Raw genomic sequence first — 20,463 nt, 5'->3', positions numbered from 1 at the left:
TTGCTAACCTAGTGCCTTCGACGTGCGCCTTGCAGACGTTCTTCTACACAAGAATGACAGATGCAATGTTATTGTTAACACAAAACAAAACACAGTTTCTTATTTCGGAGTCACATTACACTTCGCCTCACCTTAGCATGGACTATTGTTAGCCGCTCATGCTAAAAGCGCGAAATATTTGCTTTGGAGCCTCGGCGGCTGCACGAAAGTTAATGCACAGAGTGCTCAAGTCAAGACAGTCAAGGCTAGCCGCTCGCGCTTGCACAAACTTCGTTGTTAGTTCATGCTGTGGTGAAAAGAAGTATAGAGTGACACGCGGAAACAACGGACAGCGGCAAGCCTCAAACATGTGCAGCATGCACGCGATGGTACCTTTGGTGGGCCTTCAGTCTCTCGGTGCTAGTGAAGTAAGTATGAGTGATTACAAGCATGCCAAAGATACCCCCGCCTGCATGATGTTCGTGTTTGAGGCTTGTAAGTGTCGGCTGCTTCTGTCTGTCACCCTAGTAGAACTCGGGCATATAATAGACCTATCTCACCAAGCTGCCGACGTATGCGTGACGCCGCCATACCTTTACTTCACAGTAGGCAGGCGGCTGCGCGCGAGACGGTTCGCGCTGTCTTGTGCTCTGCACATGCAGACCTCAAGCGAGGTTGTTACACGTGCAGAAAGACTAAAGTTCCCTTGAGGCAATACAGCAGCGGTGGCGTAGCCAAACTGGCTGGAGACATCGGTCAGAAGACAGATCTCACTAAGAGTTCCACGCATGCGTGACGCCGCCATAACTTTTGTTCACAGGAGGAAGGCGGCAGGGCATGAAACGGCTTGTGTTGTCTCGTGCCCTGCGCGCGCAGAGCTGCAGCGAGGTGGCCCCACGAGCAGACGGACCAACGGTGGCGTAACAAAACAGGCTGGTCAGATCAGTCTATTGCCACTCAGCAATACAAATTCCTACAGCGGGAATTAATAATTAAATTATAGTATAAAACGAAGATCGTGTGGGAATTTTATTGACTGACAAGAGAAGAGAATCTCTATTTTTTCCTTTCTTGAGTTCTTCCTTTATCCCTGAAACCACACCACAATAACTACCTTGCTCCCCAATACCGCACCATCCTTTCCCACTTAACCAGATCCACGAGGGACAATCTCACACACGCCATACGTTTCCCGAAGGACGATAATTCCTGCAGCGTCAGCGACAGTTTATCGGTCACCGCAGCCTCCCTCTAGTGTCTCCCGCCTAACACCAAATATGACCGGCCAATGCAAGGTCGATAAAACCATTTAGCCCAGCTAAAAGCCTATACCACGCACAAACGAACAGCACGGTCGTTAAGCAAAGGCGGCGTCTCCAAGCCAAGCGCGCTAAGCCAAGGGTTTCTAGACGACCCCACAGTCAAGCCGATCGAAGCAGGGGGGCCCTCCTAGAAGGCCTCTAGTCACGTGCGAGCGATTCCTCAAGGAGCCCATGCGCGTGCTTGAGACGCCGCCTCGCTGGTGAGGAGTGTTCCCGAGCACAGGGCGCTTCAGCAGCAGCGGTGATCAATCGAGCGCACGGCGCGACTCCCAGGTCCCCAACGTGGCCCGCGGCAAAGACAAGGAAGACCAGCGTGCGGTGGGGAAGAAGAACGCACACGCCCAAGTACGGCTCACGTCCGACACAAACGAGCTGAAGGGCCCGGAAAAGAGCGGCAAAGCGGCCTCGAAGCGCTCCCTTGGGCGCCGTCACAGGCAAAGCCAGGAGGGCCCTCGAACTTCTTTATTCTCTCGGCCTCCCAAACGTTGTTTGCACAGCCCGAGGCACACTGCGGTTCTTCTTCTTCTGCGCGCACGTTCCTTACCACCGTCTCCACTCCCCGCCAAACGCCACCGTCGGTTTTATGGAGGGTAGGAGCATGCCGGTCAGTGGAAGTGTAACGTGCTAAACTTAGTTTCCCCTTATAAAAAAACCGCGGCGGATGCTATGAGTCATCCCAGACAATCAAGAGTTGCTAACGTGTCATGTGACTACACGCCCCACCTTCACTGCGCGGCTCCTGAGCGCCACGTGACATTCACACGGCATTGGATTGGATTCGATTGTTCGTAACGTTCTTTTTGGTTCATCTTAAGGTGAAATAGAGTTAGTAGTCCTCTCCTGCGGTCGGCGTGCGAACAGTAAAGCAAAGTTTACCTTGTGCGGCGCCGGCCTCTCGTTCGTTTTGTGCCGTTTCTTCAGCGCCGTACATCATGCTGTTTTATGACAAGGCGGATGAAGGGTTATCTGGGCGGCTCTGTTAAGCGATGCGTGGCTGATGGACGTTGCAACAATGTGGTAGGAGTCAAATGTACGAATTATGAGACGGGGTACGAGGCGTTCTATTTGAACGGTAAGCGGGCTTCCGTGAAATGAGAGGGGTGGCTCTAATGGTGGGCAAAACTATAGGGTTTTGCCTTTAATATAAGGAAATTTTGTTGGTTGCTTCTTGCACTCAACAACAGGCAGTCAAGCAAGACTGCGGCCGATGCAAACTAGACACCAGCAGATGTGAAGTCACGGCCAATATCTCCGACAATTTTCGGAAATATTTAATTTTATTATTGAGAAAACGGTAGGAGGTCGGTCGAGAGGAATTCAAGTACTCATTTTTTTTAATTTGGTTTCCACGAAGTTGTTTGGCGGAGAGTGGAAACGGTGGTAAGGGACGTAGGCACAGAAGAAGAAAAACCGCAGTGTGCCTCGAGCTGTGCAAACAACGTTTTATGAAGGCACGTCCGTGGCTTTCAATAAAACGTTCGTTTTCTAGTTCTGTATATCAGTCTACAACAAAACAACAAAACGCCATGCCCTCTTTCGGGTCTTGGCTTATATGATTGAAAGAATAGAAGGTGAACTATATGCTGCTGAATTTCAATTAACATCGATATCATTGACATCTCTGCGCAAACATTGTAGGGCTTGCGACTTTCAAGAAGTGGGTCCAAGCTTAGTATCGAGTGAATCCGCGCAGCTTTATTATTTTCAACTTCAGGTGTACCTAAGGACCTAAGAACGTAGAATTGTCCAAGCTATCGTAACCATTAATCGCAGGGGTACGTAGCAGAGAGTACGCCGATCTCGGCTTTACGAACCGTAATGCCTCTTTATACAGCAATCCGACGTCAAATCAGAGAAGGTGCATGTTATTTTTAATTTTGCTGCCTCGATTCGCGGGTGCAATTCAAGGTTGACGTTGGCCACTGACTTTGAACTTTGATAGCTTTGCTCACATATAACCGGATGGTTGCTTTTTTCTTTCGCCCGACTGGGTTAATCTGTGGCGATAGCCACTGGGAAAAGAAGATCGCGTAGAATAATAGAACCGGATAAGTTCGATCTTGGAATTCATCAAACGTAGTCGTTTTTGGTCTGTCTCTCTACAAATCTCTGCTGGATGGTAGACAGATTAAAAAAGATGTTTTTACGACGCTAGGTTAATCTAGTTTCAAACGGGATTATTGAGGCGACTAAGTAAAGAGGAGCGCGATGGTTATCGTCTAACGTTACGTTGGAGTATAAGCAGCTGCAGCTCATATGCTAGAAGTTCCCCCAAAAACTTTCTGTGGGACGCCATCTGGTTTACGCTTGGAAGGAACAAACTTTATCGGCCCTGTCACCTCATCGTTGCCGCCTGACGACGCGGGTTTGACGAAGCGATATTTCTAACGCCTCCCAAGTACGCCCGCATCACGCGTATAAATCTTCGCAGATGAGTAAAGAAAGGAGCGTACCAAAGCTCCCAGAAGAACCCGTCAGCGAGGCATCTAGTAAGAGGAAGGCCGCATCCTGTTCTCAATACGACGGGCTCGGGCCGAAACAGCCGGGCCCGGTCCTGTTTCTCTTTTCTAGCGGCGCGCAGCGAAGGGCCAAGGGGAGGGAGAGCCTCTCGCGACAATGAGCTCGGTGGCACGACCTGACGGGCCGTGAAATTGTCATCTACACCGCAAGACGGGCCCTCGCGGTGAAAACGCTTCAACTGCCCACCGCGCGGCCGCTCCGGGGCTGCGCCTCCCGGGACGCGGCGGACATCACGTTCCGACGACCGCGAGTTGCTTTCGCTTTTGTTTCTTTGTTCCTTTGTCTGTGTTTGTTTTTGCGCTACGCTCCGTCCCTTCCACTCCTATTCGGCGACAAGACGTGGTCATTGGGGTGGACGGACGAAGGCACCGATCGTTCATTTCCACACCGGGTGTCGCGCGGCAGAAGCGAAGCCGCCTTCTGGCGACATCAGGCTGGCTTCTCGCCCAAGTCCTCGCTTTTGTCTTAGTAATAGGGTTTATTAACGTCCCCCTGAGGCGTTTATGATGTATTCGCTGAATCGGTACTGAAGCTTCAAGCGCCCATATTTTTTAGAACGCTAACTCTTCATCAAAGTGTATTACGATCATTTGGGTCACGATGAAACGAGCAATGATATATGGACGTTGAAATAATTACGTTGCGTTAATGAATGTTTGGTGCTGGTGACGTAAGAGCTGTTATATAGCCACGTTTTTGTATCAGCAGCGTAAGATATATGTATCATCAACGTGAAATTCACAATATCGATAGACAGATTATGAATTTCAGTGCGAAACGTCTATCGAAGGTGTTCTCTCGTCGAAAAAGAGCAGTATACAAAGACGCGATTTATTTCCACCATTGACTTCCAGCGTATTCCCCGTAAACGTGTTGGGGTCAATATTCAAAATTTCAAAAGATTCAGTTCTTTCTTCTGACCTCCCTCTTATGCCTTATTCACATTAATGATCGAATCGCATTCACGAGGCGGTTACGAACGCTGCTGCTTCAGGTCAGTTTTATGCGAATTTTCACATGAAAACATACGGATCCACTTTCGTTGCGACTCGAACTCCACTGTGAATGCAGCAATAATTACAATATAACTGAGCGTAAATACAAAAGAAAGATTCTGATTTCACTTACTTCGTCGACTTCAAGGTGGTAAGGTACATTCTGAAATTCAGGAGCGTGGTCGTTGACGTCTTGAATGTAGACCGTGACTGGCAGGAAGGCTTCCTCCTGAGGCACCAAAAAATAACAAAAGAAACATTAGAATCGATATTCCAATACACATATACCAAGAGCTTGAGATGACGTTCGGAACCACGACGAGTTTGACAAAGCATGGAGAAAGGACGCCGTAATTTGACTGAAATCGCTTACAGCCCTTTGTATTATGCGTTGTCTGAATTGTGCGTGGTTGCCGTGTCATCGGTAAAAAGAAAAACAATAAAAACACAAAGAACATAGAAACACGTTTATAAAAGAAACACTTGTTGTGGCGATAATAAGTTGGAAATAAATTAAATAATTTTGTTTACCAAGAACATTTAGTGCGATAGCAAAATTTAAAAAAAAAAGGAGGGAGAGAAATTAGGAGCAAAGAGGACGAACTAAAACCACTATTAGACATGGAATTGTCCTTTTATTGCATATTTGTTCCTAATACACACGCTGTGCATCACCGCATCAGAGCATCAAGACAAATAATTGATAGGCGTTTCCGATCTCACGGCTTAGGACCATTACAATTTTTTTAAAACATAGAACAACCTAATCTAAGCATTCAGTTCCTAAATCTTCTTGTTTGGCAAGTGCCAACTTGCGCAAGCGACTCGCGGATATAAGAGCAACGACCAATCTACCACTTTCAGCATATTAAGTCGAAGCTTACAATTGACACAATTTAACTTCACTCTCCCATCCAAGCGCTAGCGTAACGTCGGTAGGCGCATGATTGCAACACTTAATTAGAAATATTTCTCGTCAACTAAGTTAGCAGGTATCTTTGCACTGCTGGTGCTAGTTGCAGCAGGGCGAGTGCCGATAGCGAGCTTGCACAACGTTTCAGCAAAGTGTCGCATCATCAAGAGCGTCGTTCTTGATATACGGTGAGTGGAGGTTGTTTAGAGCAGCCAAAGTACAGCCGCCATTGTTGACCTTCTCTCGTCTTAGGGAGATACTCAGCCACTAAAACGAGGGTTGACGAGTCTCCGCAGAGGCCAATGCTGGAAATGGCCATGACCTGGCCTGCTATAGTAATGATGAAGTGAAACGAACAGAATATGAGGAGACAAAAACTTAATTCGGTTATGGCGGCGTCCATGCAAAGCTGATGCAAACTATCTATACATGAGTTGCATTGACATCTCATCAGAGGCCATTGTGCTGGCATTGCTATTGGCGACGTCTGCGACCAAAGGCGTCGCTGTGATCGGCCTTCCACGATTGGTCAAACGCTCACTATGGCGTCTTGAGTAGGATTGTTTCCGAAAGTAATGGTCTTGCTTGTATGTTTAGACAGCATTGAAGTTGTTACGCCTCAATCGGTGACCCGTCTCTCGGCTGTAGATGAGAAATTTATGCCAGTGCAGTACAACCCCTACCCTGGGGTATTTAACGTACCCCGCGCAGCAGTGATTACACGAAGGCGTGCCGGTAGGAAACTCTTTCAGATCGAAGCGGGCGGGGATGGGAATCGAACGCAGGACGTTCTGCAGCACAAGCTTTCGCTCTGAGCTGAGACGCGTTCGGCCACCGATCCCCCTGACTATTTCTGCTCTCATCGACGCAAATACGAGCAAAGTTGGACTCTCAACGCTGACGATGTTTATTAAGGAACCTCATGACTAGGCTTCCATCGCGCTTTTTACGCACCATCAAACTTGTCGCTCGCTATTATTAATCTTTGTCGTGACGTCATTGATGGGAGTCATAAGAGGGCGCACCGAAAAATCTCGTCGCCAATTGTCGGTGATAGTAAATAAAGTTCAATTCAACTCAATTCAATATAATTATCCACGTCCTGCGTTTCTTCGGCTATCTGCGACTCCAGCTGAGCGCGAACCATCAATAAGGGTCAACCGAATTTGTTTTTTCTCGGCAAGAACACGTAGGAATGACCATCTGCACTGTGCGTTTACGTCACGTGTATATCGAGAAACCCGGTAAATTTGATGACACTATAGTCATTCCGGTTTTTGGGACGCTTTGGAAAACAGGTTGACGAATAGACCTATTTCACCCGCCAGTTTGGGTAGTACACCACCGCCGCAATACATCGAGGTAACTTTAGTATTTCTGCACGTGCCACAACCTCGCTGGAGCTCGGCGCGTGCAAAGAACGAACAGTCTAATGCGCTGCCGATTGACTCCCGTGAACTATAGTAGTGGCGGCTTCACGCATACGCCGAACGCTTGGTGAGATCGGTCTATACTAACACGATAACCAATTACACGCGTCATATAGCTTCCGAAAATCACGAGCCTAATATGGGCTTTAGAAGAAGCAACGGAACCATTGTGTAGTTGCAAATAATGCCGAGCGATATGTTCCATCGTTGCTTATAATCAAGATCTTGGATGACGGATTTGGGGGTGTGCACACTTGAAAACAAGAATTGCAATCACGCGTATGAGATGCATATGTTCTATGTGCTTTTTTGCGAAACTCCGGGACGGGGCTGAATGACTTCGTATCACCATGCTTCATACCTCGAGTGACAAACCATGAACGATTTCCGTTCAACTTTTGTTTACCTACTTTAACAGCTTCGTGTTTTAGTTTTTATTCGTTTTGTTTCTGTTCCCTGTGACAGGAAAAGTTGTTTACCGTAAAATACACCATAAAAACGGCAATGGATTATTTTCGAATGCCCGGCGTCCAGCAGGCACGTCTTGCCTTCGTTGTGCTTCGACTGCTCGTGCACACTCAATGCTCATGAGGCGCCAAAGTATAGGGAGTATTCACTGGCGGCCATAGCTGTGTGCGCGACTGCTGAGCGCGTGCACACCGTCAAGATTGCCGGTCTAAGCAGCCTATTAATGTGACCTCGCTCTGAGCATGCGCTTTAAAGAGCACCCACAAATATGGCGTCCAGTGAATACTCCCTATTACCGAATGAAGGACGCTCGCGCTGGAGGCGGGTCAGCTGAAAGGCTTTTCTGCCGTCTTCACCCTGTGGGTGACCATTGGCGACGTGAGCGATCGAAAGTGTCGCTGTGGTCGGCCCACCACAACTGGCCGAATGCTGACTATGATGTCAGCGAAGGATGTCTCATCAACGGAAATAAGAGAAATAAAGTACTTCAATTTTGACGGTGTTGGCAGCGTTGCTTTGAGAGCGCTATGATTTCAGGCTTCCACCATGCCCATTACAAACACCATCGAACTTGGGTAACACAAGGTAATGACGTCACGAAAGGTAACCAAACGAGGGCGCCACCGAAACATCTCGTCGCTAATATCAACCCGTCCATTTTCGTGCTCTGCTGAGTGAATCAAGCAGGAAACTGACAAAGATAGGTGAATTTGCTTAGTCGTCGCCACTCACGAAATTTACATCATGTAGCGGTCGATTCATGAATATGCGAAAGTAGATCGGACTGTGATTGTGCGCGATATTAATAATTTGCTCAGTATGCAACTCGGTTTTGTTCTTTGTGTGTGTTTCTTTCTTTCGTGGGGCGGTCGGATGCGTATATCTCGTCGGAAGGTTTGCGGTATCCTGGTTTATAAGCTATCGGTGACCTGATTGTTACAGTGATTATGCAAATCTACCAAAGCCGCTAACTTTAAAGGGTGCATTTAAAAAGCTACGTCCTATTTTTGTTGTTATTTAACGCTATTACAAAATTGCAGAACGTTGGAGTTTTCTTAGTTTGTTTTTGTGTGGCAGATGCGAATAGTGACAAAAATAGAAAAAAAAAGACGTGGAAATTCGGAGAGTAGAATGTTTCTTCCAGTTGCACCTCAGTACGGCGTAATAGTTCTTGCATTGATTGCTGATCAAATAATTACTCACCGTTCCAGAAGCTCCACGACACGTCAGCTTGAATTTCAGCACGCTCTGTGGGTCAGGCTGAAATGAGGGAAAAATCACAAAATATAAGTTTATACGAACACTGAATAAATTAATCTTACGGGACTCATTTAAAATAGATTGTGAATTATATAGAATACATTCATGACCACTTTACACACCACTCAAAGTGCGAACAAGTTATTATCTGACAGGTACATCCAAGTTGTGTACACATTAATAATGTGGCTTTTGTAAAGCCTAAAAGCATTAGAAAAAATATAAAGACATTTAGGACTTCTTTTTTTTTCTTTTTCGCTATCCATAAATGATGTTCCCTCCCTTGGCGATCCAAGAAACAACATTGGCGCTATTATTGCTTGTATACGCTTCCTTGAGAATATGCAAAATAACGCAGCCTGGAGGCCTATCAAAAATATGTCGAAAGCAATGACCGAAATCTGCGTGAGAAAGCATATTCAAATAGCCATTTGCAACGATTGCGTAAGGCACCAGGTAGCGAAACTGGCAGGAGCCACGTTTGAAACATCCGAGACTGTACATAGTATAATGCGGCGCTTCCGCGAAGGCCGGAGTTTGCTTTGTGCAAACTAAATCCTTCACGAGCGCCATGTTATCTTCTAAAAATGAAAGAAAATCTGAAACGCGAGAAGTTCTTTGTGCACGCCACCCACAGTTTTCTAGCGTCCCGTTGGCCGAGGGCAGCTAGCTTATCTGGGCTGTGGAGTAGAATTAGGAAGAGCAACATGATAATTTAAAAAAAACGCGAATGTCGTTCCAGCATATTCGCCGAGTGCTGGTCGTCTCTTCTCCAGACCGAAATTAGGAGTAATGGTCAACCAAATGCAGTCACGCATCAGCGATAGCGGCGTTTTACCAAGCAGTAATGTAGTCTGAGTGGTGGTAATTTACTCATAGAATTGAGATGTGACGCTGAGACTTTGCAAACAGTATATCAAATTTACTTCTGACAAATCGCCGCCCCCCAAAAAAAATTTCTTATCTGCGTAAAAAAAAAGAAAAAATAGACTAGGAGTTGAATATTAGTGACGGATTGCGAGCCTGTTAATCTTAATATATAACAATGACGTGAATGATTAGGTAGCCAAACGGTGGGACACGAAAACTTAATCTGAGAGCGATATTTATCATTCAGCAAAAACAAATTTTAGGCCACTCCGTTTCTCTTAAACCTCGACTCAGTATTTTCGTATGTGTCTAATCAGTTAACTTGAGCCATTACTCTTGTCATATTAGGGGCTAGTTACAACCTTTTTTTTTCTAACCAGAAATCTCAGGAAAAAGGGCTATTTTCCGTCCAAAAATGCTTCATTTATGCGCAATCCTTCTTAAAGGGTTTCGGAAAAATAAATAAAAAAGCTAAATATATGCTTTAGTCTTCTTATTCGTCTAAACGCGAGGAAAAGAGACTGTTAAAAAGTAAAATTTGAATGATAGAGTGATCGGGTGCACAGTGTGCTAGCATGCTGCAATGCAAAGTAGGGGGGATAAGCTTGGGCTGCAGTGCAGACTTAAGTGCTTCGATGATCAATCTGCAACCTTCCGGTTTCAATACAATCTCATATTATACCAATGTGCGGATGACTCAACATCATCGTCTTTTTTCATTTTGTCCAGAGACTGCCCACCGTAGTGTTTGATAGTGAAGACAATGATGCCTCCCCACTCTTTATAAAAAAAAAAAAGAAAAAAAGCATCGATCTCGCACTGCTTGCCCTCAACGGTTTCTTTTCTTTTTTTTTGTATGAAATTGTGTTTTGTTGCATGTTTGTGCTTTTTTTTAGGAAACTTTGTTATGTCCAGAGCAGCTTACATACAACAAGAGGTGACCCACTTCGTTGTTAGGAACAATTTGAAGCATGTTAGGAACAATTTGACAGCTTTTATCGAGTAATAATAACACTCCTCAATATAATATCGATGATTACCAACCAAGTTTTTGAAGTAATTGGACCTTTCGTGTGCTAGTCACGCGGCATACGCACAAACAAAAAGTAAGTCGCTGCCCACAAATTTGCGTGCGATACCACTGCCACTAATCATAGGGGCCCCCACTCAGGTGGATTCTGAGATCGGCTATTTACGGTGATCTCCTAATGTACATACTCTAAGCATCCTAAAAAAAAGGAACGAAAGCTCGTTCCTCGTTCATCCTGATTTTCGGAACGCGTTCCCGTTACAAGTTTCATGTATGAAAAAGGAACTCGTTCCCATTACAGTTAAAAATGGAACGTATCGTTACATATACGTTAAATTTGTACGCATTTTAGTGATTCCCATTTTACTTAAATTAAGCGAAGTTTTCTTTTCTTTTTTTTTTATTTATCCCATCAGTTTGAAACGTACGATTTTAAATACCGTGATGGAAGGGCACCAGGAGAAGAAAACAAGCGGAAGCAGGGTTTCATTTGCTGAAAAATCTTAGCTTTTAACCATATTAATAATTGGGGGGGGGGGGGGGGGGGGGGGGACGATTCAGACGAGCTAAATGTAGCGTTACCCCACATCGCACGAGCGTTTTACAACAACCTCGCAGGTTTCAATTTAACTGGAACTTAACGAAAATTGCTTCTCATTGGTGCTGTCCACAAGACGTGCAAGTGAAGGAGAGGGTAGGGCTTTTGGAAGGTCAGTCTTGAAAACTACAAGTCCATCTTTGTGAAGGTTGGATTCGTTGTTCAGTGTGGAGGTGGGGGACAAGGGGTGTTAATTTTAAATGTTAATTTTTGTGTATATATTAAGTGGCCAACGTTCGGGACTGAAGGGTGCGTTCAATGTCTGGTAATCTGTTATTTTATTGTAACTGTAGGTCTCTTTGTGGAAGTTCAGTGATGAATGTAGTCGGCCTTAGCTTTCTGGGTGTATGAGGATTCGTGGAAGAAAATAAAGTAACTTAGTTTGAAAAGCCCATTTTTCTGTGTTTTTTTTTTTTCCTTTGGCTAAGTTTTGCTTTTTTTGTACCGCAATCGGAGCAACTGAAAAAAGAATCAATGTCCACTAGCTCTCCTGCACCCGACTGTTACCAAGCGAGGACCACACAAAATAAACCATAATAAAGTAACCAAATTAACGAGATCCTGCTCTGTGTAAAAATATTGTTTTTATACCTTTAAACTTTCCCTCTAAGAAATAAAATAAAAATTACCAGGCTGGTCGAAAAAGAGGAACGCCGTTACTTTCTCCGTTCGAGTAAAAATGTAACGCGTTCCCGTTCCAGTTCCACCATTGCAAAAGGGAACGGCGGCGTTCCATCGTTCCTCCCAAAAAGGAACGCGTCCCAGGAACGCCGTTCCGTACAACACTGACTCATGGGGTGCCAATTTTGTAATGAAAATTTAATCAACGATCGTAAACGCCCTTCTTTCTGCGCCTTGAATAGATACCAAAAAGTGCCGTCAGACGGCGTGTTTAAAAAAAAAAAAAAAAAAAACATTGCTGTATTACGTTTACTACACCTGAAGATTTTACTTTTTTTTTTGTCAAAATATAATGTACAACGGGCCTAAGAAACAAATGCTAACATTCGGGATCTCCATGCAATGAACTAGTATAAACTAGTGTAGTATAGATTGTAGCTGAGACCTGCTGGTATCACGCGCAGCCTATCGAATGTCTATGCTGTGCATTCATACGATCATCGCTAATTATATCCGGTTTATTTTGAGATAAGGTGAAGGACGCAAAAAAGCGCGTCGATCGCGCGTTTGTTTATAGGAATGACAGGTTGCAGACATTGCGTTCTAAACATTTCCAGTATTTGAAGCTTCGATGACGTCATGATTCAATTATGAAAAAGGGGTCAACGTGCAGGCGGGATCTGGTGCGTATTAATCATGACGTTCAAACCCTGCGACAGGGAAGGATACTTGAATATACATTGGAAGAGACAGAAGAAAGAACGATGAAGATGCTTGTCTGTCACCTTTCTTTTCACTCTTCTAACATATCTTGAATGCTCAAACATAAAATTCTGTGCAATGAATATTGGCCACGACGTTCGACTCTCATCCGTGCTCTAGTCAAGAGCTGGACTACGCAATGTTTACCTTAGCTCGTAGCGTAGCCAATTTCACGGACACGGGGGTTAAAGTCATGTATGGGGCTTATTGTTTGTGCTATCTCATTTAGTTAAATCGACATTCGAGGCTGAGACCTCGAAATTTATGACTTTTTCTCATTTCATTCATGTACCGCGGATGCCTCATGTTCAACGGATGATTCCACGGGTGAGAAACCCAGTCCTGTTTAGATCAGCATAAGCCCAATACCGGCGTGAGCGGTCGCCTAATCCCTACTTCTTGATGTGTCTTAGAGACCCGAGCTTAGCAGTCGTGCTGTGGTGGGTAAATTCCTCATTAACAGCGTGTACAGCTTACGCCATCCGTCGGAAGCAGGCAGAGATCTCTCTATATAAGCATCCATCTTTCTTTTTATGCGTAATTTTTTTTTTATAAATTTCACACTTTCTCTTATCAGCTGTTCTCCCATTCTCCCTCCCACTTACTAAAAGTGACCTACTAACCTATGGCTAAGAATCTCACTTTAGTATTTCCTCTTTCACAAATCTTCTCTCTCCACCCCTCTTTGCGAATTTAAAAGACTCGAAACATTGGAGTCACCATAAGAACTAATGAATGAATAGATACAAGAATCCACCCTTTCCGCTGTTGCACTCTAGGCCAATACCGACCGAACTCAAAAACATAGGCTTGCGCGCTCGCGTGCGTGCTGCACCTTCTTCAAGTGACAAAAAAAGTACAAAACGTAAACAAAAACTGAAAAGAAGCACGTGAGAAAAAGAAAAAAAAGAAGTTGGCATCCGAGTGTAATGAGGACTCACAAGAAAGTAGAAGAAGAAAAAAAAGAAGACGCTACTCTCAAAGCAGTGCGTAGCGCGGCGAACGAAACTTCTTCTAATTGGTGCAGCCTGGCGCGATTATAAGCCGAGTGGGGGAACCGAAAGGATACCCTTCCTTCTCCGCGCTTCATTGTTCCCGGTCCGTGTGATGTGTGACGAAAGCGAGCCGGTGTCATTCGCACGCCCTAACCCACTTGCAGCGAGAAAGGTCAGCGGCCCGGGGCACGGAAGCCGTGACGTAATGAGCGTCCTATCAAGAAGAGACTGTGTACACTTACAGCGACGTTTGCCTCTTGCGTGGAAGCTAGGCATCTTTGTCGTTTGTGTTTAGACTGTGTGCGGGTAATGAGTGGACCTGAGACGACGACGACGACATCGAAAGCCATTTTCTTGACATGGCGTATGTAGCTAGTCGCAGGCTCATTCGGTGACAACAATAGACACATTATTTAATGGAGAACCATATACACTAATATTATGTGTCTGTATATTCGAAATTGTATTTTATTTGTCGCGTCAGTATATATAACAAACACTCACAAAATAACGGTCGAATGAATTGCTAGCGATCCAGTCTAAGACGGAACAATATAAAACATGTACACAATACTTACTTTAGTTTAAGCCTCGTTGGTTATCCGCGGACGCCCTTTATTGTAAAGTTCTTAGCAGTTTCTCTTTTTTTTCAGATTAAAGATGCATGAAAATCATTGGAACGTTTGTTCCCCGAGTTTCTAAGTGGGGCTACACTTGCCGTTTTAAACACCGCATCCCCACTACCCGTCATATCATTTAAGAAATAGCTGTTGCATTACTTACTTTTTCCCGTATTTACACACACGTTTGAAATACAATTTGAACAGCTGTCAGTGAACGCGTATTTGTTGGCTTCGCTTCCTAAACCCTGATCCAGGAAAGAAACGTGCAGATAGCCGCTTTGTTTACAGGATGGTGTGTGAATCGACTCCAGCATTTTGTTTTTTTACATAGTTTTTTTTTTTCAATTCCTTTTTTACGCTAGGATTAAAAGTGTTTTTTTGTGATTGCGGGCATGAGAACCGGGGAATGTGGGGGGCGGGGCGTCATGAGTTCCTAGCATAATATATCACTCTGCAGCCAATGAAATTGCTGCGTGAGCCCATGAGAGCGAGGAAGAACGGTTCAGGAAGCAGGAAGCGTAAACATAATTAAGCTACAACCTGCGTTTTTTTTGTGTTTTTTTTAAGTTTGTCAGTCATTAAACAGTCATCCACTCAGACTAAGTTATCTACCTTTAAATCGCCAGATTTTTCTCTTCCCCGCTCAAGCGTTGTTCCACCGATAAGCTGAAGTATGGCGCGTTCAAAAAACAGTTACACGCTTCCAAGTAACAAAAAAAAAAAAGAATATATATATATATATATATATAAATTATTCTTTTATGTGCACGTTATTTCGGAAGTTGTATTAAAACGCAAAACGGGACGACTACCGTTGAAACGCTGCCACGAGCTCAGCCCACGGTTAGCCAAGGATTAAGGGATGTCGCTGAATTATAAAGAAGCACTTTTCCCGCGCATCTCAAGCGCTGCTCCGTTCCAAGTTCCAACTTGCTGTGATGTGTGCGAAAACACTTCGTGGAAGCTTCGACGACCGCAGTAGTCCCCCACTTGGAACGGTTTATAAGATTAAAGTTGAAGACTCCCTTTTCACGGTCTCGCTAGAACTGCGTTTTTATTTATTTATTTGTTTATTTATTTATGCATCCATTCATGCGTGAATAAAGCTATCTACCTATCTTAGTTTCTCCACCCACTCGCAGACGCAAGTAGGGGTTCGCCTTATCTTTTTTTTATTTTCTTCTTTTTTACAACGTGGTGCACAGAAACAAAACGCCAGATTGTTTTAAAATGCGTGCAAAAGCGGAATTATGCTAAGCACTTTTGTAGTGGCGTGTTTTTCTACTGGAACTGAGAGGGCACTCAAGCACGCTGTTTGTGTGCGTCGGATAGTTGATATATATATTATATCAGTGCGAGGCCAAGCTGGAATAAAATATGGGCACCTTGTTTTTCGAAATGCCGCCCGTAGTCACCACGATAAAATAAATAAGCTTTTAAACATTATAAAAGATTTATCTAGATCTACATTTATTTTTCGCCTCCAGCTTCGGGAAATATAACTACATGTATAATTATAAAAGAAAAAGAAGTGTTGTTTTTTCGCGCTCGTTACTTAAAGAAAGCACACGCACGGTAAAAAGTGGCGGTGAAGGTTTTGTGCCCTCCATAAACGGAATTAATTTATATAATAACAGGTGCGAGGTTTTCCTTTCCTTTTTTATTCGTAGCCGCTCGAAATTTCTAAAGCACTTCTTAAGCCTGAACTCCATGGTATGAATAGGCTGCGAAAAATCGCCGAATATTGCCCGGCGGCTTTTGCTCTGCGCGTGGAATCAGCACAGTGGCTGCAATGTCGCTCGCAAAGCGAGCGTGCCCTGTGGCGTCAATATCATCTGTTGGGCTAGTTGGTTAAACATGATCGGATAAAATTAGCGCGAACGACAAGAGAAGAGAAAGGTAAGACAGGACAGAGGGCTACTCACAACTGACGTTTTAATAGAAAAAGACAAGAAGGAAGTGAAGCATTTTAACAATAAAAGGAAGAGGAAAACCCAACGAAACTACGACCGCGCCCCAGGTTGTCTTTATAAAAGAAGAAGAAAAACGCCAAAATCGTGACTACCTTGGGTTGCTGTACTAAAGGAAAAAGAAATAAGAAAAAATCTCAGAAAATAAGCCAGAACGTTCAGATGTTGAACACTTCGTCGGACGTAATGTGAAACACAAGTTAAAATTCTATCTTAATGTACACTACACACTTCTTGCAGCGTATCGATCGTTACTGGTGGAGTTTAAGATAGTGTAGTTCTTTTGGTGAAAGGGTCACCAAAGGGGCACTGATGCAGGTGTTCCCGCGCGTGATGATGGTTTGCGCCTCGAAAAGTTCCCTCGCTCGTTTTTCGCCGTAACGTCTCAGCACTTTGGTGTTATTCAACAAAGGCGAGCAGTGACAGTCTCGTACATGCACGGCGAGGTGTCCTGCTGGTGACGACTTTAGTGCAAGAGCATGTTCTTTAAGACGGTCATTAACAACGCGCGTCGTCTACTACCACCGCGTTGAGAGCTTCCTTTTCTTTTCTTTTCTTCCTTTTTGTTTTACTTCCATGTGTATAATAGCAAAAAAAAAAAATAAAGATGATGAAGATGAAGTGTAATACACCACAGCGATCAGAGTCAGCGCATTCTGAGTGTTCTTTTTTTGAGTGTTTGAAATTTATTTGTGTGTGCGTCTGTTTTCTTGTGCTGTGAAGTGTTAGTATGAGTCAACAACTCGCCCAAGCTCAACTATGGCTATTTAAACTTGGCGGGCTCGACAATCCGAAAGCAAGGCTCGACGGCAGCGCTGCAAGTTCTCATGACCGCCACTCAGCCCACGTCGCCAGGCGGAGCTGCGAAACTGAGCATGCTCCAGTAACGTTGATTTATACAGCGTGTATAGTTGGTCAGCCATTGAAAGTTGCGACGAGTCACTCGCTGTAGATGAGCAATTTAGCCAGTGCAGTACAACGGCTAGCCTGGGGTCTTTGACGTGCAACACGTAGTAGTGGTACACGACCGCACGCCGGTACGATGCTCATCCAGATCGAAACGGGCAGGGGTGGGGATTGAACCCATGATCCCTGAGTTCTGCAGCGCGAGTTTTCGCCCCACGTGCTCCGAGCTGATGTGCGCTAATTCACTCGGCAACCGATCCCCCCACTTCTTAGATGCCCGGTATATATATGCCTGTGCTATAGACACTTATACCGCCATGTTCTATGGCTAAAGCCATTGTAATCCTCCGTGTTATACTCTATAGAACACGCCTGCCAGTTAACATTACTAAAGAACATGGAGATAGCCATTTGCTACGAGCAGCAGAATTCCAGCAAATAACGAGGCTCAGAATACGAATTCACAGAAAATGAAAGACGTTTACAGATCTCTGTAATGCGAAACTAGAGCCCAGCTCTTGAGGAGGAGGAGGGGAGGGTACGGAAATGAGGGTATGCCCCTCCTCCTCCTCCTTCTTCCCTCGTTCTCCTGCTTTCCTCCTCCCGTTGAATTTGTTCATGGTTGACGTGACACGAAGTCATCCGATGTCATTTCCCCGCTTACTTTAGCGGGTAAACTTAATCGGTGTTGAGGTCACCTGACGTCAATTTCCCCGCTAAATTGAACGGGTTATGTTTCGCCATTAAATTTATCGGGGAAATTGACGTCACGTGACCTCAACACCAACTCACTTCATGGGCGTCACCCATGAACAAATTCAGTTTCTCCGCTAGATTTAGCGGGAAAATTGACGTCACGTGACATCAACACCAATTTAATTTCCCGCTAAATTTAGCGGGGCGGTTACGTCGACGCCGAAGAAGCTCAACCCGGATACGGGCGTCCAAGAGCTGCGCTCTAAAACAACTAAGATGCGTGCAGGCATTGTCCCTGTGGAGGTTCCATTTTTCATTTCTAGTCCTATCCTGAGTTTCGTAATTCGCCGTGATCCTTCCATGGTTCCCCGTCATTGGCTGTTTTCGCGTTTTGCAGCAAAGTGAACTCGCAGACTGTAGGATACTCGCCGCAGTGTTCTGAAGGAAAGCGAACTCGCCGCGTTGTGGTTTTCTTAAAGGGAAACGGAAGCAGTTTCATTTTTGTGCCTTCAAGAGGCCTCCAGCATCGCAAGTATCGATAGTATATTTGAGCTTGTTGCGCCAAATATCCACACCAGCGCCCTCAAAATAACATAGAAGCCCCTCCTGCCTGGCGCGTTTGGGGGAAGGGGGGGGGGGGGGGGGGATTGTGATGTATTATACAGAGATCTCGACGTTTCCGGGCCTTCGGCAAGCCTTACCCGAGCAGTCAAAAACACCGACACGCGTTCCCTGACAAGCGGCATGCACGAGGCAGTTGAAGAAACCTCCGGGTGAGACGCCACACTCAGCAGTTGGATTTTTTCAGCTCTCGCGTTTATCGATACGTTCGGGTCAAACGCTCGTGATATTCAAATTCACGGGACAAAAATGCACGAAAATTCACGTCAAACTTGTTTTTTTATTTTTTAGGAATCTTTTTAGCTTTTTATTTTTTAAGCGGCCAGTGACTGTACAGGGAGGACACAATATAAGATGAATAGTCGATATTCCCGATGCATCGACGCGTCGTTTGGCGGCCAGAAATTCTTCTTTCATCCTGTCTGCAGTCCGAGGCGGGTTTCTTCCTTGTTTTTTTTTTATTTTTGTTTTGTCACATTAATCATGTATTGAAAACACTGCCTACAGACATGTTGGAATCAAGTATGATGCAAGCATGCTGCCAACTCGCTCGATGCGTGTCCGTAGATCATCATGTCATCATGATCATCATGTCGTCATGACAGCAGCGGACACCTTGTCTTTTGTATAGTGCATGAGTTTGTGAGAGCGGCTCTATGTTTTAGTATAGACCGATATATATATATATATATATATATAGATATATATAGATATATATCGATGTATAATACATTTTTCATTCTTACATCTCGCTAAAACGAGATTATCCCAAGCGCTAATGATCTGCCTGGGCGTCCGCGACGTTAGAGGGAATCAAAAAAATTCTGGGCGCAAGATTAACGGCCGGGTTGAACCGCGTGCTACTGATGGCAAACACGGGGGGCGTCTGGCAGTGCAGAGCACACCGCACGCAGCAGAACGAACCATCGCATCAAGCTGCTTCGCGTTCGTCGCTACCAGTCACGTGACAACGTGGCAATTAACGAGACGGGTGCGTTGCTAACGCAATTACACGGCGGGAGACTGCGGCGGGCGCGATACCGCCTGGCAAACCTCAACACCGCACATGGCGTATTGACCGCACGAAGCTGCCAGGCGACTATCGCCTTTTTTTTTTTTTAATTCGTTTAGCTCCCAAATAACCCTAGCGTCCGTGAGTATATTTCGCTGTGTTTGTGCGCATTTGTGTGCATGTGTGTGTGAGTCCACATTAGCGTATGTTTTGCATCGTTAGGTAGTCCAAACGATACCTGAGGCGGTCGGAATAACGGGAGAGGTAAGTACGATGCTGAAAAAACTGCGCCAGAGAGAAAGTGAAGGTACTACATTTAAAGGGCCCCTGAAAATAAAAATAAAATGTTGTTTTTAAACACCCTGGTTGGGACACGCGTGAAAAAAGAAGTTCTACGCGAAAAAAAAAACAAAAAACATAGAGCAATATTGATTGCGCGAGACGCGATTTAGTCGGTAGCACATGTATTTCTTCCACCGTGGTCGGTAGCACCGTGGTCGGTAGTCAACTCCTTTCTACTTGTTTTCTCTCTCGGCATTTGGGGCGCGTGGAAGAGAGGTGGATCCGATTGGACTTCACGGTGATACAAAAAAAGCCGAATGATCATCTCGTGACTGACAAGGAAACAGCGCACCCTCAAAACAAGCACTCTAAGCTTTCATGCACACAAAAGAAAGAAAAACCGATCATTGTGCCATATATTCACAACTTTTCCCACGCTCTAAAGAAAATAGCTAATAGAGTTAACCTGGACATCGTCTTCTCAGCCCCTAACAAACTTCATAGCCTGTGCAGGCGAGTAAACACACCCACAAGAACCACAGTCAAGTGCACGAAGAAACATAAAAATAACTTCGTACAGTGTACCGAAA

At 44.9% G+C, this 20,463-nt stretch overlaps 1 protein-coding gene across 1 annotated transcript in view; it reads right to left on the bottom strand.

The window, feature by feature from the left end:
- The window catches only part of LOC8041254 (protocadherin Fat 4), a 207,404-nt gene that overhangs the window by 163,822 nt on the left and 23,119 nt on the right, over nt 1-20,463 (bottom strand). The window contains exons 3-4 of the mRNA XM_040502714.2: nt 8,831-8,887; nt 4,950-5,045 (exon numbers count right to left, since the gene is read on the bottom strand). Coding sequence (XP_040358648.2) covers nt 4,950-5,045; nt 8,831-8,887 — 153 coding nt within the window. The remainder of the gene's footprint in view (nt 1-4,949; nt 5,046-8,830; nt 8,888-20,463) is intronic.

This window comes from Ixodes scapularis, unplaced genomic scaffold, assembly GCF_016920785.2.
Source record: "Ixodes scapularis isolate PalLabHiFi unplaced genomic scaffold, ASM1692078v2 PGA_scaffold3__209_contigs__length_174095766, whole genome shotgun sequence".
Classification (NCBI taxonomy): domain Eukaryota; kingdom Metazoa; phylum Arthropoda; class Arachnida; order Ixodida; family Ixodidae; genus Ixodes; species Ixodes scapularis.
Note: the sequence above shows the minus strand (reverse complement) of the source record. Positions and strands in the feature narration are given on the sequence as shown.